We start from the raw sequence: 21943 nt of genomic DNA on the forward strand, positions 1-21943 counted from the left end.
ACCTGAGCCGAAATCAAGAGTCGGAGGCTTAACTGACTGAGCCACTCAGGTGTCCTTTCTCCATGTCTTTTTATCTTGCTTTGCATTTTACTGGCTCAGAGACTCCTATGGGACACCACCCCTCGTCCACCTCCCCGTGCGTTATAATTCTACCTTTTCCTCAAGGCCTAACTCAAATGCCACATCTCCTAAGAAGGAAGCCCAGGATCCCCCAGCCGGGAAAATCTTTCCCACCCTCGACTTTCCCTGCCGGCTCCTGGAACATTCACATGCCTTGTCCTAGAGTCAAGGCACACATCTACCTGTCTGCAAGATTGGTGGGGGGGGGGGGGGGTCCCCGGAGAGCAGGGACTGTGGCAAACTCCCTTGTACTGCTCACAGGTCACCAGTGACCCACAATCATTTGTTAAATGGATGAATGTGTTGGTGAGCAAAACCCTCTAGTCGAATCAGTATGAACATCTTCGTCAGGCCGAAAACACGAGCAGCACAGGAGGGCACAGGGGCAGATGTGTGGGAATAACATGGCGAGATTCTCCCCTTACCCCCCTGAACCGGGAGAAAGTTTTCCTCCAGTTTCGCACTTAAGCTAACTCCAATTTTACATCACCTTTTTATTTAAAACATTTTTTTAGAGAGAGGGAGAGAGGGAGGAAGGATGGGAGCAGGGGAGAGGGGCAGAGGGAGAGGGAGAGAATCTCAAGCAGGCTCCCCACTCAGTGCAGAGCCCGATGTGGGGCTCGATCCCATGACCCCGGGATCATGACCTGAGCCGAAATCGAGAGTCGGATGCTCAACAATCGACTGAGCCACCCAGGCGCTCCAAAACATTTTGATAGAAAACATTAATTTTATTCTACAGTGCTTTAAAAAGAAAAAAAAAAAAAACGTTTGTGGCAACCTGGTCCTAATTTCGTTCATCGGATCAGAGGGGGCAGATGAGCCACTGGAGAGGATCAAATCCAGAGGCCCCTCGCCAGGCTGCAGGCACCTTGCCTGACCGGCTCACTGCCAAGGGCGCCTGAGAACCGAGGTCTGGCCCCTCCACCCACAGTCACTAGGCTTCCTACCCAGGATGCGACTGATTCTTGGTCATCTATATTCCTTGCGAGTGTGGACACAGGCCTGGAAAAACTGAGTGGGTTGCTATTAAGTCTTCTACACAAAGGTTTGGCCATTCATGGGTTTCACCTGCCTTCTCCCATCAGCCACTCACATGTACACTCACTCCCCCCACCAGGTAACTGAGAGTGCAGGGCCCCTTGCAGCCCGGCCCCTCAAACAGCGCAAAACGGGGCAAGAAGGTTGGTTTGTACAAGCGCAGGTTTGGTCACCTGGTTCGCAGGCGGCAGTCCATTTCGGCGCCTGGGAATCGAAACAGGAAGCGCTGTGGCAGCGGTCGAGCCCTCCAGGGCTCCCCTACAACCCTCCCCCACTCTTGTCCCACCTTCCGGTCCCTTTAACACGGTCCCCCACCCCTCCCCGCAGGGACGCGGGAAGACCCCATAAACGAGTTCATCGGCGACCCCTTGTGGGCATGAGTGGGTACTGCAAGCGGTCTGCAAATTCATGTGCACACCGAGCTTTGTTCAACAGACGGCAAGCAGAGTGCTGTATCTTGTGGGGATCGCCTACGATTTTTCTTCCCCGCATATGTACTTTTTGGTGGGGATTAATAAATTACAAACGCATTTAAAGGTTCCTTTCTTAATGCATTTTCCTTTTTTAATGAGTAGGGAACCTACAACTTCTCTAACGAGCAGGAGGTTCAAGCCCCTGTGTTTAACTTCAACAGAGGTCTCCAAACTGCAAGGGTAAGCGTGACTGGAAACGCTGCCACCTGTAAAGTACGTGCACCGGTGCCGGCTGCTGCCCATTATCACTCTGCCCGGTCTGCTCGCTTACTGGTCAATGCCCAGGCCGTGGCTACAAGCATGGTCTCTGGTCACCTCTGGGTCCCCACCTTGGGGCACAGGCCACTTCTGAGACCTCACAATCTACTACCTCAATGGCCAGGGTAAGAAACAGCACTGGGGGGCACCTGGGGGATTCTGTGTCTCCCTCTCTCTCTCTGCCCCTCCCCCACTCATGCTCTCTCTCTCTCTCTCTCTCTCTCTCAAAATATAAATAAATGTTTAAAGAAACCCTTTTTTTTTTTTTTTTTAAGAAAAGAATAGTTCCATCTCCATATTTTCCCACCTCCCCTCCTCCTCTGTGCCGCCCGCTCTGAACTTTTCCCAGGCAAGGGCTCCCCTGGGTTTGGCCCACGGATGGTCCGCAGCGCCTGACCTATTTCTTCTCTCGTTGCTCTGCCACCTGCATTCTGCCAGCGGGTGCCAGGCCTCCGCGGGTGAGGCTGGCAGACAGGTCTCCCCGCTGGGGACCAGCAGGCACCACACCCCGGGGCACCTGAGGACACGGCAAAACGCAAAGCAGTCTGGCGTCGGAGCGACCTGCCCGAGAGCGGGGAAGGTGTTCTGGACGCTACTGTTTGCTTTGCTTTGCTTCCCGTGATTTATGTCCCGAGGCCGGGCCTCTCTCTTCCAGATTTATGGCCACCTGTCCTGGGGAGAGCATAAATTACTACCTCTATGGCAGCTCCAATCCCCGTCAGAGACAGGGGAAGACACCTAGGTGGGCTGCTCCCTCTCCGGGGGGATTAGGAGCCATGGGGGGGTTGGGGGGTGCTGGGCTGCAGAAAGCCTGCAGACCATTGGGAGAGCTGTGCTGGTTCCCGCGACCCCCGCCTGCTTGTCCTCACTCCGTGTGGGGGTCAATTATCCTCCTTCTCTAAACACAGATTCCCGATGCAGGAGGCTGTTCCCACCAACAGAGACACTCTCTAAATCCAGAGGGAGGGGGTGACAGACACCAAGTCACGTGATGGGGGAGAGAGAGAACAGGACGCACAGAAAAAGGGTGATGGTCAATTCCTACAATCGCTCAGCTGGTCTGCACACAGAAGCATCCAGATCTGTCCTACCCGGCTTGTTTCAGAGGGAAGAACACCCATGGCCTGCACGAGAGGGGGACCGGCGGACACTCGGGACAGCTGGCCGCAGAGCCAGGGTTCCCGGCTCCCGGGACAGGGCTCTTTCCCGGGCCACCTGCCCCTCTCCCGGCAGCTCCTTTACGGCCACAGGAAGTAGGAAGACCAAGTTCTGCTTTGTTCTGCCGCTGAATGAGTGAGTGCATTTGGAGGCATAGCTGGTCTGTCGTTGCTGCTTCTCAAAACCCCACTCCCCTTACTAATATTCCAACACACATAGTATTTATTATTACAGCTCCCAAACATGCACACAAGTTAAAAGAATTTTATAGCAAACACCCACTTACTCATCACCTGGACACTACATGTAACACTTTACTGTATTTCCTTCATCACATTTTATCCATCCCTCAATTCATTATATGTACATTTTTGCATTTGCAAATAATTCGCGGACATCAGTGGACTTCACCTCTACACAGTTCAGCTGGCATATCATGTCCTAGAGTTAAAATTTTCGTTACTTTTTCTGGGGTGGGGGGGGAAATGTACATGCAGTGAAATATACGACTCTCAAGTATGCTATGATATTACGTTCTTCTTTAAAGTTTATTTTATTTTTGAGAGAGAGAGAGAGACAGCGCACAAGTGGGAGAGGGGCAGAGAGAGAGAATCCCAAGCAGACTCCGTGCTTACAGTCCAGAGCCCCCCACGGGGCTCGATCTCACGAACCCTGAGACCATTACCTGAGCCAAAATCAAGAGCTGGACGCTTAACCAACTGAGCCACTCAGATGCCTCGATCATATTAAGTTCTTAATATTAGGTAATAAATATTAAGTTAAAGTGAGAAAGTTAATTAATGTTGTTTTGAGCATTGAGGAATCCACAGTGCCCCTCAAAATGATGAGAGCTGCCTTGGGCTGTCTGTACCCCTCTTGGAATGTTCCTGCAACTCTACACCCAGCAGTGGGAACCCAGGTGAAAAGCAGCCATTTGCTATTCATTTCAAGAATACCTCTCCTGGGGCGCCTGGATGGCTCAGCCAAAGCGTCCGACTTCGGCTCAGGTCATGTCGTGGTTCGTGAGTTCAAGCCCCGCGTCAGGCACTGTGCTGACAGCTCAGAGCCTGGAGCCTGCTTCAGATTCTGTGTCTCCCTCTCTCTCTGCCCTTCCCCCACTCACACTCTGTGTCCCTCTCCCTCAAAAATAAATAAACATTTAAAAAGAATTTTAAAGACTGCATATAAAAATATTTTTTTCTCATAATTCCATTACCACAAGAGCACCTCCATTCATGTTTTTGTTTATAAATTTCTAGTCCTGGGGGTGCCTGGGTAGCTCGCTTGGTTGAGTGTCCAACTCTCAATGTCAACTCAGGTCACGATCCCAGGGTCATGGGATTAAGCCCCATGTCAGGCTCCAGGTTAAGCATGGAGCCTGCTTGGAATTCTCTGTCTCTCTCTCTCTCTCTCTCTCTATCTCTCCCTCTGCCCCTCTCCCCCACTCACTCTCTGTCTCTCTAAAGGAAACAAAAAACAAAACAAAACCTTCCAGCCCTTTATTTACTCATGTGATTTTATATATTTTAAAAAGTAAAATCAAATAAAAAATAAATATATGTGCTATTTTGTTATCAGCTTTTAAAACAGTGTTATTTTAACTATCTTTCGATGCCATTTAAACTTATCTCTGTAACTGTATCTTTCACTTAAAATGTTTTATTATGAATACTTTAAAGTTAACATAAAAGTAGAAATGCTGATGGGGCACCTGGGTGGCTCAGTTGGTTGAGCGTCTGACTTTGGCTCTGGTCATGATCTCACGGTTCGAGAGTTTGAGCCCCACATCATGCTCACTGCTGTCAGCCCAGAGCCTGCTTCAAATCTTCTGTTCCCCTCTCTCTGCCCCTCCCCCTGCTCTGTGTGTGTGTGTGTGTGTGTGTGTGTGTGTGTCTCAAAAATAAATACACATTTAAAAAAAAAAAAGTAGAAATACTGCCATCAATGCCCATATAATTATCACCCAGATTCTATTTATCAAAGTTTTGACACAATTTTCCATGTGACCTTTTGTGTGTGTGTGTGCTGTAGTAATAATATACAGCACATCCCAGACATCATGTCATTTCCCCTAATTACTTCAACACCCTTCTCCAAAATATATGTATCTATCTTATATCCAAGTGCCATTATCACACCTAATAAACATTTGGTATCATCAAAGACTCAGTTCCAAATTTGCCAAAATATCTAAACAATGCATTTCTTAAATCGGTTCCTTTGAATCATGAATTCTGAATGAGAAATATAGTTATTTATGCAAGGAGACATTCTGGGAACCATGGCACCCAGGAATATCTCCCCAGTTACCCAGTCACTAGGACCCCCCTCGGCTTCAAGACTGTGTGTTCGTGCTATTTTCTCTGCTTCCCAGAGACGTTGAGGTGCCTGCTCCTACCTCTTCAGGGTCTCCAGCGGCTCCTTCCTGCTCATGACGCCAGTGTCTGGGTCCACCGTGGTTAAAATGCACCTGGACACACACACACACAGCATCATACAAGGGACAAAGCAGGCTGACCTCGGCCCTCCCACCGTCTCCACTCCGGGGGTGGAAGGAAGTGCCTTACCTGGAACAAGCCGTTACTCTTTTCAGTATGACGTCACCAATAAGAAGCTCATCCCAAGAATCCTACGGGGACAAAGCACAAAATTCATAAGGGCACTTCCGAGCCTTAGCTGTGACACACCTGTGTAGGGACTTCGCATGAGCTGACACCTAATGAAGCCACTTATACCGTAGATGGGAGACTTTTACACCAGCCCTGAGAAGCCACACACCCTCCTGTCCTCTCTCTGCCTATGACAGTTCATGCCCCTACAGTGAAATGCTCCCTCTGCTCTCACTGATAAAACTGCAATCGAAATTCATCTCCCGAGCGCCTGGGTGACTCAGCCGGTTAAGCGTCCAACTGCAGCTCAGATCATGATCTCGTGGTTCATGAGTTCAAGCCCCGCGTCGGGCTCTGTGCTGACAGCACAGAGCCTGGAGCCTGCATCAGATTCTGTGTCTCCCTTTCTCTCTCTGCCCCCCTGCCACTTGTGCTCTCTCTAAAAAATAAATAAATACACTTAAAAAAAAAAAAAAAAAAGAAACTCACCTTCCTGACTGATCCCATTGGACTCAAGGAGGAGCGAATGGAGGGGTTGGGATTGACAGAGGGTGTGGGTGACAGAAAGGACATGGACAGGGGGTCACTCTAAACTATGCATGCCTCTGCTGGACCTAGATCCTTAGGACACTGATATGTTCACCTTGTATCTCCCCTTGCAGATACGAACAAATCAAGAGTACTCCCCACACCCTTATGGGCTCCACCGCAGGGAGCTTCTCAGGCATTTGCCCACAGCCTGGGTCACTGGTGCCTACTTTTCAGGACAAATGAAATCAATGGACTAGCACCCCCTCGAATCCAGCAGGGGAGACAGGGCATACACACAGGAAAAGTTAACGATCAATATATTTTTGAGGGTTCCAGAAAATTCGAGAGAAAGCAAAAATTGGAGAGAAACCCACACTGTGCGTGGGTTTAACTACACAGGCAAGAATTGACCTGGAGGTTTTAGAAGAACAAGCCCTCAGGCTGCTCTGGTCAGGGGAGGTTTTAAGGAAAAGATAGGATTTGAATGGAACCTTCCAGAACAGAGACTTTGGAAGGCACAAAAGAAGGGTGAGGAGACTGGGGAAATAATTAGAAGGAAGACACTGAAGAGACATAGAACATCTAATCATAGTCCTGAACTTCTTACCCTGGGAGAGAAGTGCCAGCTGCCTCAGGGCTGAAGACAAAAATTCATGAGCTAAAACCAACCTGCCCTGTCCGGTGTGATCACAAGCCAGAGACCTGGAGACTCAGAAATTTAACTCTCGGAGTGTATATCATTCTTGCTATATGTATTGCAGCTGGTTTTTTAATGTTCTTATTTATTTTTGAGAGAGAGAGAGAGAGAGAGAGCGCACACACAAGTGGGGGAGGGGCAGAGAGAGAGAGGGAGGTATTGCAGCTTTTAAGCATAAAATGGGTCTCTTAACCGTAGGTCCAAAAAAGCTGGGCCCCTGGGGTTAGAGAAGCCCCAGCCCGTTCTGTGTGTGTTTGTCCACCAGGGGGCACCATGGTCATAAAAAACCATAAAAGATCCAAGAGAAGAGAAATGTGGGCTCTGTTAGGAAATTAATTAATTACTAATTAATTTATGTGCACCAGAAACTGTTGGGGATCGAGTCACAGATAAATAAGGTAAAAAATTCCATAATAAGGGAAGCCAGAGATGTAAGCGGGTCCAAGCCCTGAGCCCTGTGATACTCGGGCCTTGAGCTGACCCCTAGCGGCCCTGTCATCTCCCAATCCGTCGGTGCTAACAACATCCTTGTGGTCACCTAACACCCTGCATTCACCACCTTCGTTGCCTGTCTTGCTGGCCTGTTCACAATCTGATCGCCTTAGGAGAAACAACCATGTTTCTTCAATCCTGTTTTCCACAGTGCAGGGGACCCAGTGGGACTAACTCATCGTGCAATGAGTGACATACTACTGTAGTCAGTTAAGTGTCCAACTCTTGGTTTCAGTTCAGGTCATGATCTCATGGTTTCGTGAGTTCGAGCCCTGCATGGGGCTCCACCCTGACAGCGTGGAGCCTGCTTGGGACTCTCTGTCTTCCTCTCTCTCTGCCCCTCTCCCACTCGGCTGTCTCCGTCTCTCTCAAAATAGATAAATAAACTTAAAAAAAAAAAAAGAGTGACATGTTATTATAAAATGAGCTCAGCCACAGTGTTGTATTAACATCCAATTTAAAATGTGAAATGTTCCCAGCTAGGAAACACTCAGAGTTATAAAGAAATGAAGGCCTCTAAAACAAGATTCAGTTCAAACAAATGTAAATCTGAGGTCCTACTCTGAGAGAGCTGTCTCCGCTCATTTTATCTACATCTGACCATCTCAGAACTTTGGGGCAGGAAACGTCATCAACATGACCCAGGGCACAAGGATCGCAAAGGGGAAGGAAGCTTAAAGTTGGCCACAGTTGAGGGAATGCCTCAGTCAGGCTCCTTCACTCTGATTATAGGAAAGAGACCATCCCCCACCTCTCTATGACACTTTCTAAGAGCTTTTCCACAGATTGGTATAGACCTTGATTCTTACAGCTGCCATCAGGGGAGCTGAAATCATCTGCATTTTACAACTGCAAGAAGCAAAGGCCTTGAGGGGTTCAAGGACTTGTCCGGGGTCAAACAGCCACTTATTGAAGCAGGTAGATTCAAACCCAGGTGTCCCAACCTCACATATGCCCCTTAGAATGTTCAGAGTTCCTTTGGCACATGGTACTGTCTGGGTTCAAGACCCAGCTCCTCCACTTTGTGCCATGGGATAGCCTCAGGCGAGCCAGGTCACCTCCCCAGGCCTCTCCCTTCCTCCTTATAAAAAGGGAATAATGACCTTCACCTCCCCAGGCTGCAAAGCACAGTGTGAGCATTAGGTGGAAGCCACCACCCTTTTCCTTTTTCTGAGAAGGAAAACCCTCAGGAGAAACTGCTTTCCTGGCCTCCACTGGTACAAGACAAATATCAATGAGACGATCAAAAGCAACCAACACTGATTTTCCCCTCTTGTCTGAGTCCAGCTGAACTGTGCTGGATGTGAGCAAGGACAGATGAGCTCCCTTGTCACAGTGGAACGTGGAGGGACAGCCCAGGGCAGGCTCTCGGGGATAGCGCACGTTTCCCGCCTTATACTAGAAGCTGACCTGCCATCTTTGGAAAGCGTGGCATGTTTACAGCGTTTGACGTAAAACATCAGAAGTGGATTTGGAGGTACTTTTACTGCCCGTCACTGACTGATACTGCATTTATATTTTTTACGAGTCACCTTAGCCAACCTGACCCTTTGACAAACCCGTAAGGTAATCCTAGGCAGAAAGGATCACTCCATTCTCCAGGCAGGTACACAAGCCTACACAGAGTCATGCAGAGGCCAGCAAGGAAGCTGCAGGCGGACCTCAGAGCCTCGGGTTTGAGTGTGGGCTTCAGTTTCCTAGATTGCTTCTTTCAGCACACCTAGCTCTGTCCTCACAGTAAGACGGAAAGGCAGAATCCGTCTCCCTGAGTATAAGGGAGTAAGACTCAGTCACTTGGACTCAGTTCTTCCCCTGCCCTTTACCTCCACTTTCCATCTACAAACACCCACCACCAGAACTCTGGAACTCCCATCTGAGAGCTGGTGCCTCTGTCAAGTACCCACATCTGGATGGTTGCCACTCACCAAGCCTCTAGGCCACCGACCTCTGCCTTCATGGTCAACAAGGGAAAGAACCAATGAAATATCCAAAGACAATGACAAAGGTAAATCTGCTGCCAGAATCATGTGACGCCGTGGAAGCCCTTCATGCTAAGCCACAGTGCAGGCATCTGAGGGCAGATTGAGGGTGGCACTGGAAGAATTTTATAGGCCATCCAGCTGGGGAACCCCACCCCCGACGCTGCAGCAGCCACACTGTAAATGCCTATCTTTCCCCAGGGACCATCAGTTGAACAGGAAAGCTAACTTCAACAAGACATGAGTATACCCTGCCTTTGTTCCATGGCCCACACACATCAGGTATTTTATGCTACGTAAATTTGGCTCAAAAACCAATCCACTCACTGGGAATTATGCTGAGGAGTCTCAGACCCTGAACTGCTCCCTGTACACCAGCACCTCCACTTCATCTATATCTGTGTCCTCCGTGCTGATGTGTGAACTAATCAGGTGCTCAAGAACTCTAAAAACTGAATGGCCCAGCATACCACCAATAACGCATGAATCCTTTGGAATAATCTAAAGCAACATCAAAGAATTTCATACCCTAAAAAAAAAAAAAAAAGTTAAATCCAAGGAAAGGGCAAAGGAAAGCAACTTGTTACCTCTGCATAGACACCACACCCTGAAATGACGATATTGGGCCTGAAGTTAGCCACTTTAACTTTCTTCTCCAGCCTAGAGTTGAGATCTGCCAAAGATGCCTCAGAGAGAATCAAGAAGGGGCTGGCATCTGAGTATGCAATCTGGGAAGGAAACAGAAGTGGTTAGAACGTGGCACACAGAGGTCATATGTGGTTAGTTCCTGGAACCCTCCCCTCCCCAGTTCCCAGGGGAACATACACACACACACACACACACACACACACACACACACACACTATTTCTAAGTATTTCTTTAGTTCTTTATATAGAAAAGTCACAGTGGTTCAGAAGTCTTAAAGAGACTTGCAGATAATAGGAATTACATGATGGAATGAAAAAAAACGTGGCCTTGGGATCCTAAAGCTGCCACTGGCCAAGTCCCCTTGACGAAGTCACTCCACCTTTCTAAGGCTCAACTTCTCCAGTGCTGATGAGCTTCATCACCGCATTATGGATGATAAAAATATTCCCTGATTCCACGGATACCTATTTTGATGCCTCCTGCAAATCAACATCAAGTACTTTTACTGACCATATATGGAATTTTTTTTAATGGCCATAGGAATTGTGCTACCAACCCCTCCTTTTACCATGAATCCGTACATTCCTATAAGGGCCAACTTAGTCACTTTAAATCTGTGGATCTCCATGCCCACACTCGTTTGCCCAACCGTGATCTGACCATTGCAATCACACGGTAAAAAGGTTGAGCTCCACATACAATTACAGAATAGAGTGGAAAAGTTTTGAAACCCTGTTGGCACTGGAAGGCTTACATAAATAGGAAGGTAGATGGCCATCAGGAAAATGCAAGAGTGAGTCCCCCAAATCAAGAAACACAGAGGAAGTTCCCAAAGGAAGGGCTTTAATTTTGCCTGTTCCTTAGAATCCCCAGCTGCTGTTCAGGCCAAGCTTCCTGGGAGCTGCCTGGCAAAATGACAGAGCAGAGCGCAGCGACATGCTGCCCTGCCTGATGGGCTGCACGTGACTGCTGTGCACTCCTGAGAAAGCCTGCCTTCCACAGGACACACCGAAGGCCAAAGCCAAGGAATGCTCCTCTGACCTGGTCTGTGGGCTGGAACACATCCATTATTTGGTGAGAACTTCTCGGTCGCATGTGAGGCTCATAGTGCACCAGGCGGTAGGGCTGTGTCTTCAGGAAGCTAGTAATCCACTGGGCCGCAGCCTCCCCACAGTCCCTGCCCTCGATCTCCAGGCCGTGCACTCTGCAGGGAGTGGCAGGAGTAAAGACTGGTCATGGCTCTGAAAACATGGGACACCCTACCATGTCCTACACATATCAAAAAGCTGTGATGTCTTGGGGCAGCTGGGTGGCTCAGTCAGTTGAGCATCCGACTCTTGATTTCAGCTCAGGTCATGATGCTAAGGTGGTGGGATCAAGTTCCATGTCGGACTCCATGCTGAGAATGCAGCCTGCTTAAGATTCTCTCTCTCTTTGTCTGTCTCTCTCTCTCCCTCTGCCCTTCACCTACTCATGCTCTCTCTCTCTCTCTCTCAAATTAAAAATTTAAAAGAAAGAAGAAGAAGAAGAAGAAGAAGAAGAAGAAGAAGAAGAAGGAGGAGGAGGAGGAGGAGAAGAAGAAGAAAGAAAAGCTGTGATGTCACTGTGATTCTTTAATTATCAGGAAACATGATTTTAGCCTGGTCCTGCCTCTGAACCACTGTGTAAACACAAATGAAGTCACAGTTTCCAGCCTTGCTTTATCCAGGTTTACAATAGAATGATACATACCTGTGCCTCCCTATCTGGAAGGAATGCATGGGAGAAGAAAATCAGATCGGATGTTTGAAAAGATACTGAGTTCTCCAGAGGAAAACAAATGCATCAGTATCAAGTAAACTCAAAATTACTGCAAAATCTGGTCCACGCAGCTGGATAGCAGCCAGAAGTCTTTATTAATAGGGTCCAGCGATATTTTACCAGTATGATGATAATACAACTAGATTCAGCAACGTATGTGAAAATGTTCTATAAAATCTAAAACAGTATAGATAATACTCATAATCTAATTTGGGAGCACCTTGGGTGACTCAGTTAAGCATCTTGGTTTCAGCTTGAGTCATGATCTCACAGTTCAGGGGATCAGGCCCTGCGTGGGGCTCCGTGATGATAGCGTGGAGCCTGCTTGGGATTCTCCCTCTCCCTCTGTCTCTGCCCTGTCCCTACTGGCAGGCTCTCTCTGTCTCTCTCAAAATAAATAAGCTTAAAAATAATAAAATCAAATTAATTAATTAAATTAATTTAATTAAACTAAAAAGATAAAATTTGCATCAAAACATGTCCCATTATAAAATAACAGGGGGCACCTGGGTGGCTCAGCCGGTTGAGCGTCCGACTTCAGCTCAGGTCGTGATCTCACAGTTTGTGGGTTTGAGCCCACGTCGGACTCTGTGCTGACAGCCCAGAGCCTGGAGGCTGCTTTGGATTCCACGTCTCCCTCTCTCTCTGTCCCTCCCCTGCTCTCACTCTGTCTCTCAAAAATAAATAAACATTAAAAAAAATTTTTTTTTAATAATAACAATAATAGGGACCCCTGGGTGGCTCAGTCGGCTAAGCGTCCAACTTTAGCTCAGGTCGTGATCTCACAGTTCGTGGGTTCGAGCCCCGAGTCGGGCTCTCTCTATGCTGACAGCTCAGAGCCTGGGGCCCACTTCAGATTTTGTGTCTCCCTCTCTGTCTGCCCCTCCCCTACTTGCATTCTGTCTCTCTCTGTCTCTCAAAAATAAATTAACTTAAATAAATAAATAAATAAATAAATAAATAAATAAATAAAATAATAATCTAATTTGATTTGATTGCTACTAATAAGCATAGGATTTGAAGTCTCCCCCGCTCTCCCTGATATACAGCATGCAGGACAGTATGGGAGTTATACGTATCTCACAGCTGCAGAGAGGAAAGAAACACTTCGGATAGGCCAGTGTTTCTAAAGCGTAGGACCATTGCTACTGTGGGTATTCAAGACAATGGTAGTACTTGGGTACAACAGGAAAGAATGGTGAACTGCACAGAGAGAAAGTAACTCTATTCAGTTTCATGATAGGAAGTCCCGAATGTCCAGCAACACGTGATGATAATCTCTTTCTAAAAAGGAAAAACAGACCTCAGGTCCAGAAACCTCTACGGGCAATAATTTCTGGCTAGAATTAGGTAACATTCCATTTGTAGCATATTTATTATTTCAGTTAACTCCTCCACCTGGAAAGTTGTCTAGGTATCCCTATACGGTTCCCTTTTTAAATAAATGCATTTAACGTTTGTTTGTTTTTAAGCTGAACCAATTGGAAGAAAAGCATTACGTAAATACAGTTGACCCTTGAACAACATGGGGGTTAGAGGTGCCAACCCCCCATGCAGTCAAAAATCCACCTAGAACTGATGACTCCTCCAAAATGTAACTACGCAGAGCCAACTGTTGACTAGAAGTTCCACAGTAACGTAAACAGTTGATGGACACATATTTTGTGTGCTCTATGTATTCCATACCATATTCCTTCAATACAGTAAACTAGAGAAAAGAAAATGTTACTAAGAAAATCTTAAAGAGGAAATGCATTTATAATGCTGTACTGTATGTGTTGAAAACAATCTGCATGTAAGTGGACGTGCAGAGTTCAAACCTGTATTGTTCAAGGTTCAACCGTGAGAGAGGTGGTCTGTGACCAGCATGAATCACGGTTGTGTTGTGCAAATGCCCAACGTCTGAGAAAGAGGAGTCAGGTAGACCTACTTGGGTGTGAATCCTGTTCCCACAAATGACTAGCCCAGTGACCTTGGAGGATATTTCTTACTCTGTGCCTTAGTTTCTTCATCTATAAAATGGGGATATGGGAATGCAAGCTGGTGCAGCCACTCTGGAAAACAGTACGGAGTTTCCTCAAAAAATATGGAGGTTCCTAAAAATAGAACTACCCTACGACCCAGCAATTGCACTACTAGGCATTTATCCAAGGGATACAGGTGTGCTCTTTTGAAGGGACGCATGCACCCCCACGTTTATAGCAGCACTATCAACAATAGCCAAAGTATGGAAAGAACCCAAATGTCCATCGACGGATGAATAGATAAAGGAGATGTGGTATATATATGCAATGGAGTATTTCTCAGCAATCAAAAAGAATGAAATCTTGCCATTTGCAACTACGTGGATGGAACTGGAGGGTGAAATTATGCTAAGTGAAATTAGTCAGAGAAAGACAAAAATCATCTGACTTCACTCATACGAGGACTTTAAGAGACAAAACAGATGAACATAAGGGAAGGGAAACAAAAATAATATAAAAACAGGGAGGGGGAAAAACATAAGAGACTCAAATATAGAGAACAAACAGAGGGTTACTGGAGGGGTGGTGGGAGGGAGATGGGCTACGTGGGGAAGGGGCACTAAGGCAGCTACTCCTGAAATCATTGTTGCATGATATGCTAACTCATTTGGATGTAAATTTAAAAAAATAAAAAATTAAATTAAAAAATAATAAAAATAAAACAAAAACAAAAACATAGTAAAATGGGGATAAAATCACAACCTTCTTCTGAGGGTCAGGGATAATCTATACAAAATCCCCCAAAGCAATTCTCAGGTTTCAGATGTGCTCAGTAGATGGTAGTAATCACTCTGGTTTTGTTTTATTGTTTTGTTTTGTCCAGTTATTTCAGGTTAGCTTTCTTCATAGCAGTCTCTTATGATCCTTCGTATTTCTGTGGTATCAGTTGTAATGCCTCCTCTTTCATTTCTGATATCATCTCAGTCTGCGCTCATTTTAAAATGTTAAAATGCATATTAGGACACCCTCAGGATGAAACAGTATGCTAACATGAAAACTGTTATTTTGAAGATTTTTAATAATATGAAAAGGTACTCAACATATCAACTTAAGAATATGACATTAATCGTGTATTTTTATATTTTTATATTATTTTTACATTGTTTCTTTCCAAGTATGAGCTACAAAAACAGAAAGAAAACATCGGAATATTATTTATAGTTACCTCACAGGTTTTTGTTGACTCCTGTTTTTTTAGTTTAGCATTTTACAATTTTTCAACAATGAATATGTATTATGTTTATAATAAAAAAATCATCAAAATTAAAATAAGAACATATCAGGTCTCAAACTCTAAGACAGTGTCGAAACTATACTGGTATTGCATCTTATAAACTTCTTGGGGTCTTCAGATACTTTTCAGCTAACTCGGATCTATATTTTTTTGCTGTGATGTTACTTTCTATGATAGGCTTGGACTACATAAAAACAAAATGCATTCACAATGCATTTTATTTTATTTTAATTTAATTTTTTTTAACGTTTATTTATTTTTGAGACAGAGAGAGACAGAGCATGAACAGGGGAGGGACAGAGAGAGAGCGAGACACAGAATCAGAAGCAGGCTCCAGGCTCTGAGCCGTCAGCCCAGAGCCCGACGCGGGGCTCGAACTCACGGACCGCGAGATCGTGACCTGAGCTGAGGTTGGACGCTTAACCGACTGAGCCACCCAGGCGCCCCACAATGCATTTTAATTCAACATACAGAAACTGTGACAAGAGTAGAATTAGACCCAATTCTAATTTTCCCATAATGGGATAAAAAGTCAACTCTAGACATGAGCTCTCAGAAGTGAAGCTAGTTTTCCTACACTAATCGCTTCTTGGCAGTCCTTCTAATGTTGGGGAACGAGCCTCTGTACAGAGTGACCTCCTGGCTGAGTCTGTGCCCTCACTACATGCAGACCCCTGGGCATCTGTGGCTCAGATCACTCTTCTGGACGTAGGTGTCTTTTCTGTCTAGAACTTCCTTTCATTAGTACCAAATGTTCACAAAACATTTGCAACTTCGTAGTTTACAAAAACATTTGCGACTTCTTTCCTAGGTGTGGAAGGTTCCCAGTCTTTCCAGGCAAAATAGGGCAAGTCCTATGGTAATGGTAGATCTAATCGCACCTCTTCCTGGATATTTTCCACTGTCACTCCCACCCCATTTTTGTCCTTTATCCTTATTTCTCTCTCGCTGACATGTGAATATGCTTTTTTCCCATGGTTTTCTACATAGGACTTCTACATAGGACTTCTCTGTCTCTCAGCCCCACATTAACACACATTTCTGAAGCTGCTTCCTTTTATTTTTAAGTTTATTTACTTGTTTTGAGAGAGAGAGTGGGAGAGAGTGCATGTGCACACACAAGCAGGGGAGAGGCAGAGAGAGAGAGAAACAGAGAGAGAGGGAGAGAGAGAGAGAGAGAGAGAGAGAGAGAGAGAGAGAGAATCCCAAGCACACTCTGTGCTAAGCAGCACAGAGCCTGATGTGGGGCTCGATCCCAAGAACCGTGAGATCACAACCTGAGCCAAAATCAAGAGTCAGATGCTTAACAGACTGAGCTACCCAGCTGCCCCTTTTCCTTCTTTCCTTCTTTCTCTCTTCTTTCTTTCTTTCTTTCTTTCTTTCTTTCTTTCTTTCTTTCTGTCTTTCTTCCTTTCTTTCCTCCTTCCTTCCTTTTATTTTTTTTTTGAAGCTGCTTCCTTGTTCCTCTTTGTTTTACATCATCATGATGTTGAGGACTTGGCCCTACATACAGTATGTTCTCAATCAATGGTTGATTATCACCAGTGTCTTTTTTTCAGGACTCCTCCTAGTTCACACTCCCTCAAAACTGCGTGAATAAATACTCACGCAAGGAGTACGACATACCTTTCCCTTACCTGCACTTGTACACAGCATTTGTGGCAGGTGTCTTGATGGGCAACAGCAGGTCCTTCGTGTAGGCTGCACTGAGGGTCAGGGCATCGCCCTCACAAGTCAGGGAAATCAGGACCAGACGGGGTTCCTGCCGAGCAGTGACCATGTTCCTCTTCTCGTTGACCACAAGCCAAAACCTGCCATGTTGAAAACCCAAGAGATGCGTGGCCCACTGTGAAAGGCATCCAGTCACTGCGGGAGCTCTGGTCATGCACAGTCCTCTTTCATTTCCTCCCCGTAAGCCTGGTGTGTGTGACTGCGTGTGTGTGTGTGTGTGTGTGTGTGTGCGTGTGTGTCCGTCTGTCTGTCCTAAACATCAACTCAACAGCACAGCAAGGCTGAGTCTGTCCCATTATTTCAAAGGGTTTGGTAACCACTCAAGCATCCAATGTATATAATCTCTTCAGAACCTGCAGAGATCCTTGATGGCACAGAAATCAAAGACGTTATCATACTTTCATCTCAACTGCGAGAAGGTCTGACCACTTTTCGTTAAACGCGCCCCGAGAGACGACAGGAAACGATTTCCCAGAAAGACTTGAAGGGCACACGGAAGGAAGCACAATAACGAGATTGTGGCTCTATTGTTCTCAGAGCGTGGACTTCGGCAGAGAAGCATACGGTGCCACATGTACCTTGCCAAATCCACCCCCGCCTTTTAAAACATTAATGTTTCAATATTCAGGGCTGTGGATGCTGCAATTTGCTCAAAGGTCTATTGTTACCATGGACGATATTTCTTCTAACCCAAGACTCCTGACCTAGAGGTACTTCCAAGAAAAAAAAGATACATGGAGAAATCAGAGCAACAGGAAACTCTCTGGGGGGGCGGGGCGGTAGTGGGGGGAGCCATTCCTAAGGGTTATTTCTCAGCTGCCAAGGAAGCTGAATATATTGACATTTTGATCATTTCTCACTGGGTCGAGTGACTACAGTTATAGAAGTGAGCTCGTGCTCTTGGAATCCACAGACCTAAGATTGAAAGACGGCAAATACGTTAGGGCGTTAAAGCTCCTGTGCGCCACCCCCAGTGGGTCATCATGGTTGAGATGTTTCAGCTACACGAGAAAAATAAGGTTAATGGAAGCCCTTCCCCGAACTGCTGATCAGCCCTCATCCTGGACCCAGTCAAAGCTCTGCCCTGCCCCAGATCCTTGCTCCCAGCACATGAATAGTCTTCTTCGTGTAATAATTCTTCCAGGTGATGATGGCGGTCTGATCTTTCTAAACTACAAATCTAGAAAATTCCACCCCACCCCACCCCCCCCCCCCCATGAAAAATCCCTCCATGGTTCCTGCTTTCAGGATAAAACCCTGAATCTTCAGCAAGGCAGGCAAGGCCCTTCATAACCAGCTGCTCACCAGCCATTCACAACCCCCTGTGCCCTCACGCAGGCCAGCTTTTTAAATGTTTTTAATTGTGGTAAAATATATGCAACATCAAATGTCTAGCATGCTCCTCCGTATATCCAAAAGGATTGAAAACAGGGCAGATACGCATACCGTGATGTTCACAGAAGCAATGTTCACAACGCCGAAAGATGGAGGAAACAACCCAAGTGTCCATCAACAGAAAACAGATTTGTTTTTTTAAATGTGTTCTTAACTATCTTAGGTGCACAATTCTATGACCCTGGGTACCTTCACAATGTTATGCAACCATCACCACTATCTATTTCCAAAACTTTGTCGTCACCCCAAATAGAAACTTTGAACCCATTAAGCAATAACTCCCCCTTCTCTCTCCTCTCCCCTGACCCCCTGGGAAACTTCAATCCACATCCTGTCTCTATGAATTTGCCTACTGTAGATATTTCATATCATTAGAATCATATAATATTTGCCCTTTTGTGTCTGGCTTATTTCACCTAACATAATGCTTGTAAGATCCATGCTGCAGTGTGGATCAGAACTTCGTTCCTTTTTGTGGCTAAACACTATTCCGGGGTGCGTCTATACCACATGTTGTTTATCCAGTCATCTGTTGATGGATATGTGGGTTGATTTCACCCTTGGGCTACTGTGGGTGATGCTGCAGTGAAGGCTCGTGTACTTGTATCTCCGTTTTCAGTCCCTTTCGGTCATTCCCTCAGAGGGCACTAACCTTTCCCCCAGCATACCTTCCCCCCGAGTCCGGGGTCTTTACCCTCCTGGCCACCCCAGAGAGTTTCTGGGGCTCCTTCTCTGTGCTCCCTGGCACTGGTCACACGGAGTCTGCTATGCCCCTCACTTCTCCTTCAGGCTTGCTGGTAGCATGATGACAAAAATAGCGCCTGCCACAAATGCCAGCTCTTGTAATTATTTATTATCGTATGAGCTCAGTAAATACTCTCAGTCGGTACAGTACAATACCCTTTGCCTCCGGGGCCTACAAAACAAATTCAATACATCGGACCGTCTTTCGGAGTTGGTGACCTCTGTACAAACCATGAAATATCTAGGATTTTCGCCTTGCTTCCAGAAGCAAAGATGCAGAGCTCACCACTCACAAATGTCGTGAATGGCCCTCCGCCTCTCTGCTGCAAGGCGGGGGGAGGGGCGGGGCGGGCCACGGCCGTCCCCCCTGCCCAGTTCTGGGTTACTTGCAGGAGCTGGGGGCTCGTCTGGAAGGAAAGAGCTTGAGGCGCAGCCTTAGTGAGGCCCCGGGCTGGCCTGACGCCAGACCCGGAAGAGAACAAAGCCGCTCACTCCGGGCCGTTGCAACCTTCGCTGAACCCCAGGAATGCACACAGATCGTGACTACCCTGATAGGCCATTAATAAAACGACTCTTCACAAAGCACCCACGTGCTAAACAAAACAAGAGTCCTGGCTCCCCCGCTGGGTGGCGCGAACCCCAGTTCCTTTGTTCATAAAAAGAGTGCCGGCGCGCATTAGGGAAACAGAGGCAATAGCACTTCTCCGGCCGCAAGAAGCTTAAGCTTCAACAGCCGTCCTTAGGGGCGCTCCACCTGGGTGCGCCCTTTGAGGGCTGCGCTCCGCCGCCCCAAGTTTTCCCCAAGTTCTCCAGAGACAGTTGAATGAAACTAATGTGGCGGGGACCAATCCCTGGAAGCTCGCCGCCTCTGCTAGATGGGGTTGAAGATGTTGGCGGGCACGCGACAGACACCTGGGCGCCCCGACCACTGCTCGGCAGGAGCGCAGACGTGAAAGCGCCCGTGGGAGGTGGAAATGCAGCCGTCTCGGGAAAGCGGGTCGGGACACTTAGGCCCTGGGTCTCGGGCCCCTGGGGTCGGCTGTTGGGACGTAGTTGCCCCTCGTTCTCTTTGTCCTTGCCCCATTGAAAGGGAAGGAAGGACCTGCTGGCGGACTCTGCAGACCGCCCCCGCCCCCGCCCGAAGCCCTCCCCGCGGAGCCCCGCCCGGCTCGGCCCTACCTGTCCCGCAGGTGGCCGCAGCGCAGCCCCAGGGCCGTGCACTCCGCCGCGCTCACCGCCACCCCCTTGCAGGACTTGACCGGGTAGATCCAGAGCTGCGCCACCGTGCCCACCTGCTGCAGCCGCCGGCGCCGCCTGGACCGCGCGCGGCGCCAGGCGACGGTCCCCAGCGCCACGGCGGCCAGTCCCAGCGCGGTCACCGCGAGCCAGCCGGGCCGGGGCTGCGCGGGGAGGCGCGACGCGGGGAGGCCGAGGCGGCCCAGGGCCGACGAGCCGGCGGCGCCCATGGCGGAGCGGGCGCGGGCGGCGACAGCTCCGGCGGGCCCTCCGCGGACGCCCAGCCGCCACCGGTCCAGAGAGCGGTCGCCGCCTGGTGCGGCCCTTGGCCCGGAGCCCAAAGGAAGGGCCGCTCCCGAACCCCTTCCGGGCCGCTCGCAGTATCGCACGACCTTCTACCGAGGGGTGGCCCCTGGGGCGCTGCGGTGGGAGGGGGTGGCCCCGCTGCTGCAAGGTCCTCGCCCCACCGCCTCCTCCGCCTTCCGCCGCCTGCGGCTGCAAGGCGGTGCGCCTTCCCCCACGACCGCTACCGCTACAAGTGACCTCTTTATTTACGTATTTATGGGTTTTTATTAAACGTAAAATGGTCAGATACCAAGTTTGCAGGACAAAGCGTGATTTCTAAATTAGAAAGCAGGCAGCGGGGAGATCCCTGTCTTGGGGATAATGGAGGGCTGGCACGGAGTATCCGCTGACCTCCACCACCCTCCCCGCCTGCCAAGCAGGACCAGGGAGCTTGCGGGAGCCGGAATCAGGGCGGCCGGATGCGACCAGGCGCGCAGGGCCCGAGAACAGGGGCTGGCGGGGAGCTGGCGGTGCGCCCGGGCTCTCCGAGCCGCAGGTCGGAGTTGCACTGGGCGGAGGAGAGCGCCCTCTGCAGGGCTTAGGGCGCGGTGCGCTCCTCCCGGCAGCCTTCCCCGGGGCCACGGTTTGGAAGGTTGGTACTGGCACAAGATCCGGAGGCTTCAGGGCAGAAGGGAATGTCCAACTGGCGCTGCAGGCACTGACCACAGTCACTGGTCTCTTTCAAATCAGGTCATGTTTCAAACCACAAGGTCAGTCATCAGGGTCAAGGTGGTTTAAGGGTATTAGGCTCCTGGGGCACCTGGGTGGCTCAGTCGGTTAAGCGTCGTACTTCAGCTCAGGTCATGATCTCGCAGTCTGAGCTCGAGGCCCGCGTTGGGCTCTGTGCTGACAGCTCAGAGCCTGGAGCCTGCTTCGGATTCTCTCTGTCTCTGTCTCTCTCTCTCTCTGCCCCTCCCCACTCATACTCTACCTCTCTCTCAAACATAAATAAACATTAAAAAAAAGTTTTTTTAATTATCCTGACACTTGAAAAAGAATGAAACTGCACCTCTACCTTACATCAGACACAAGAATCACCAAAATACGTGACAAGACACCAAAAGCAAAAGAAAAATAAACAAGTTGGACTAGTCAACCTAAAATGCTTGTGTCTGGCAAAAGAAACCATCAACAAAATGAAAAGACAACCTACAGAATGGGAAAAATTATTTACAAGTCATGTAGCTGATAAGGGGTTAATATCCAAAAATTATGAAAAACTCCTACAATTAAATTGCCAAAGAAAAAAAATCCAATTTAAATATGAGCAGCATTGGGCACTTGGCTGGCTCAGTAGAGCATGCAACTCGATCTCGGGTTCAAGCCCCACATTGGGTGTAGAGATTACTTAAAAATAAAACCTTTAAAACATTTTTTTTAATGTTTATTTATTTTTGACAGAGAGAGAGAGAGACATAGCATGAGCG

General features: G+C 47.9%; 1 protein-coding gene across 4 annotated transcripts in view; it reads right to left on the bottom strand.

Moving 5' to 3' along the window:
* The window catches only part of MTARC1 (mitochondrial amidoxime reducing component 1), a 39682-nt gene extending 18989 nt beyond the window's left edge, over positions 1 to 20693 (bottom strand). The window contains exons 1-7 of one of the 4 annotated variants that reach the window (XM_053908957.1): positions 20115 to 20691; positions 16703 to 16876; positions 11049 to 11211; positions 9946 to 10086; positions 5618 to 5679; positions 5449 to 5520; positions 694 to 1365 (exon numbers count right to left, since the gene is read on the bottom strand). In XM_053908957.1, the coding sequence (XP_053764932.1) occupies positions 1278 to 1365; positions 5449 to 5520; positions 5618 to 5679; positions 9946 to 10086; positions 11049 to 11211; positions 16703 to 16876; positions 20115 to 20401 (987 nt within the window). In that variant the 5' untranslated portion in view covers positions 20402 to 20691 and the 3' untranslated portion in view covers positions 694 to 1277. Of the gene's footprint in view, positions 1 to 693; positions 1366 to 5448; positions 5521 to 5617; positions 5680 to 9945; positions 10087 to 11048; positions 11212 to 16702; positions 16877 to 20114 lie in introns of those variants that run through there. The other 3 variants (XM_053908956.1, XM_053908958.1, XM_019465672.2) reach the window with 3 other exon arrangements.
* Between the last annotated feature and the right edge of the window lie 1250 nt (positions 20694 to 21943).

This window comes from Panthera pardus, unplaced genomic scaffold (genome assembly GCF_024362965.1).
Source record: "Panthera pardus isolate Hobbes unplaced genomic scaffold, ASM2436296v1 HiC_scaffold_21, whole genome shotgun sequence".
Lineage (NCBI taxonomy): Eukaryota > Metazoa > Chordata > Mammalia > Carnivora > Felidae > Panthera > Panthera pardus.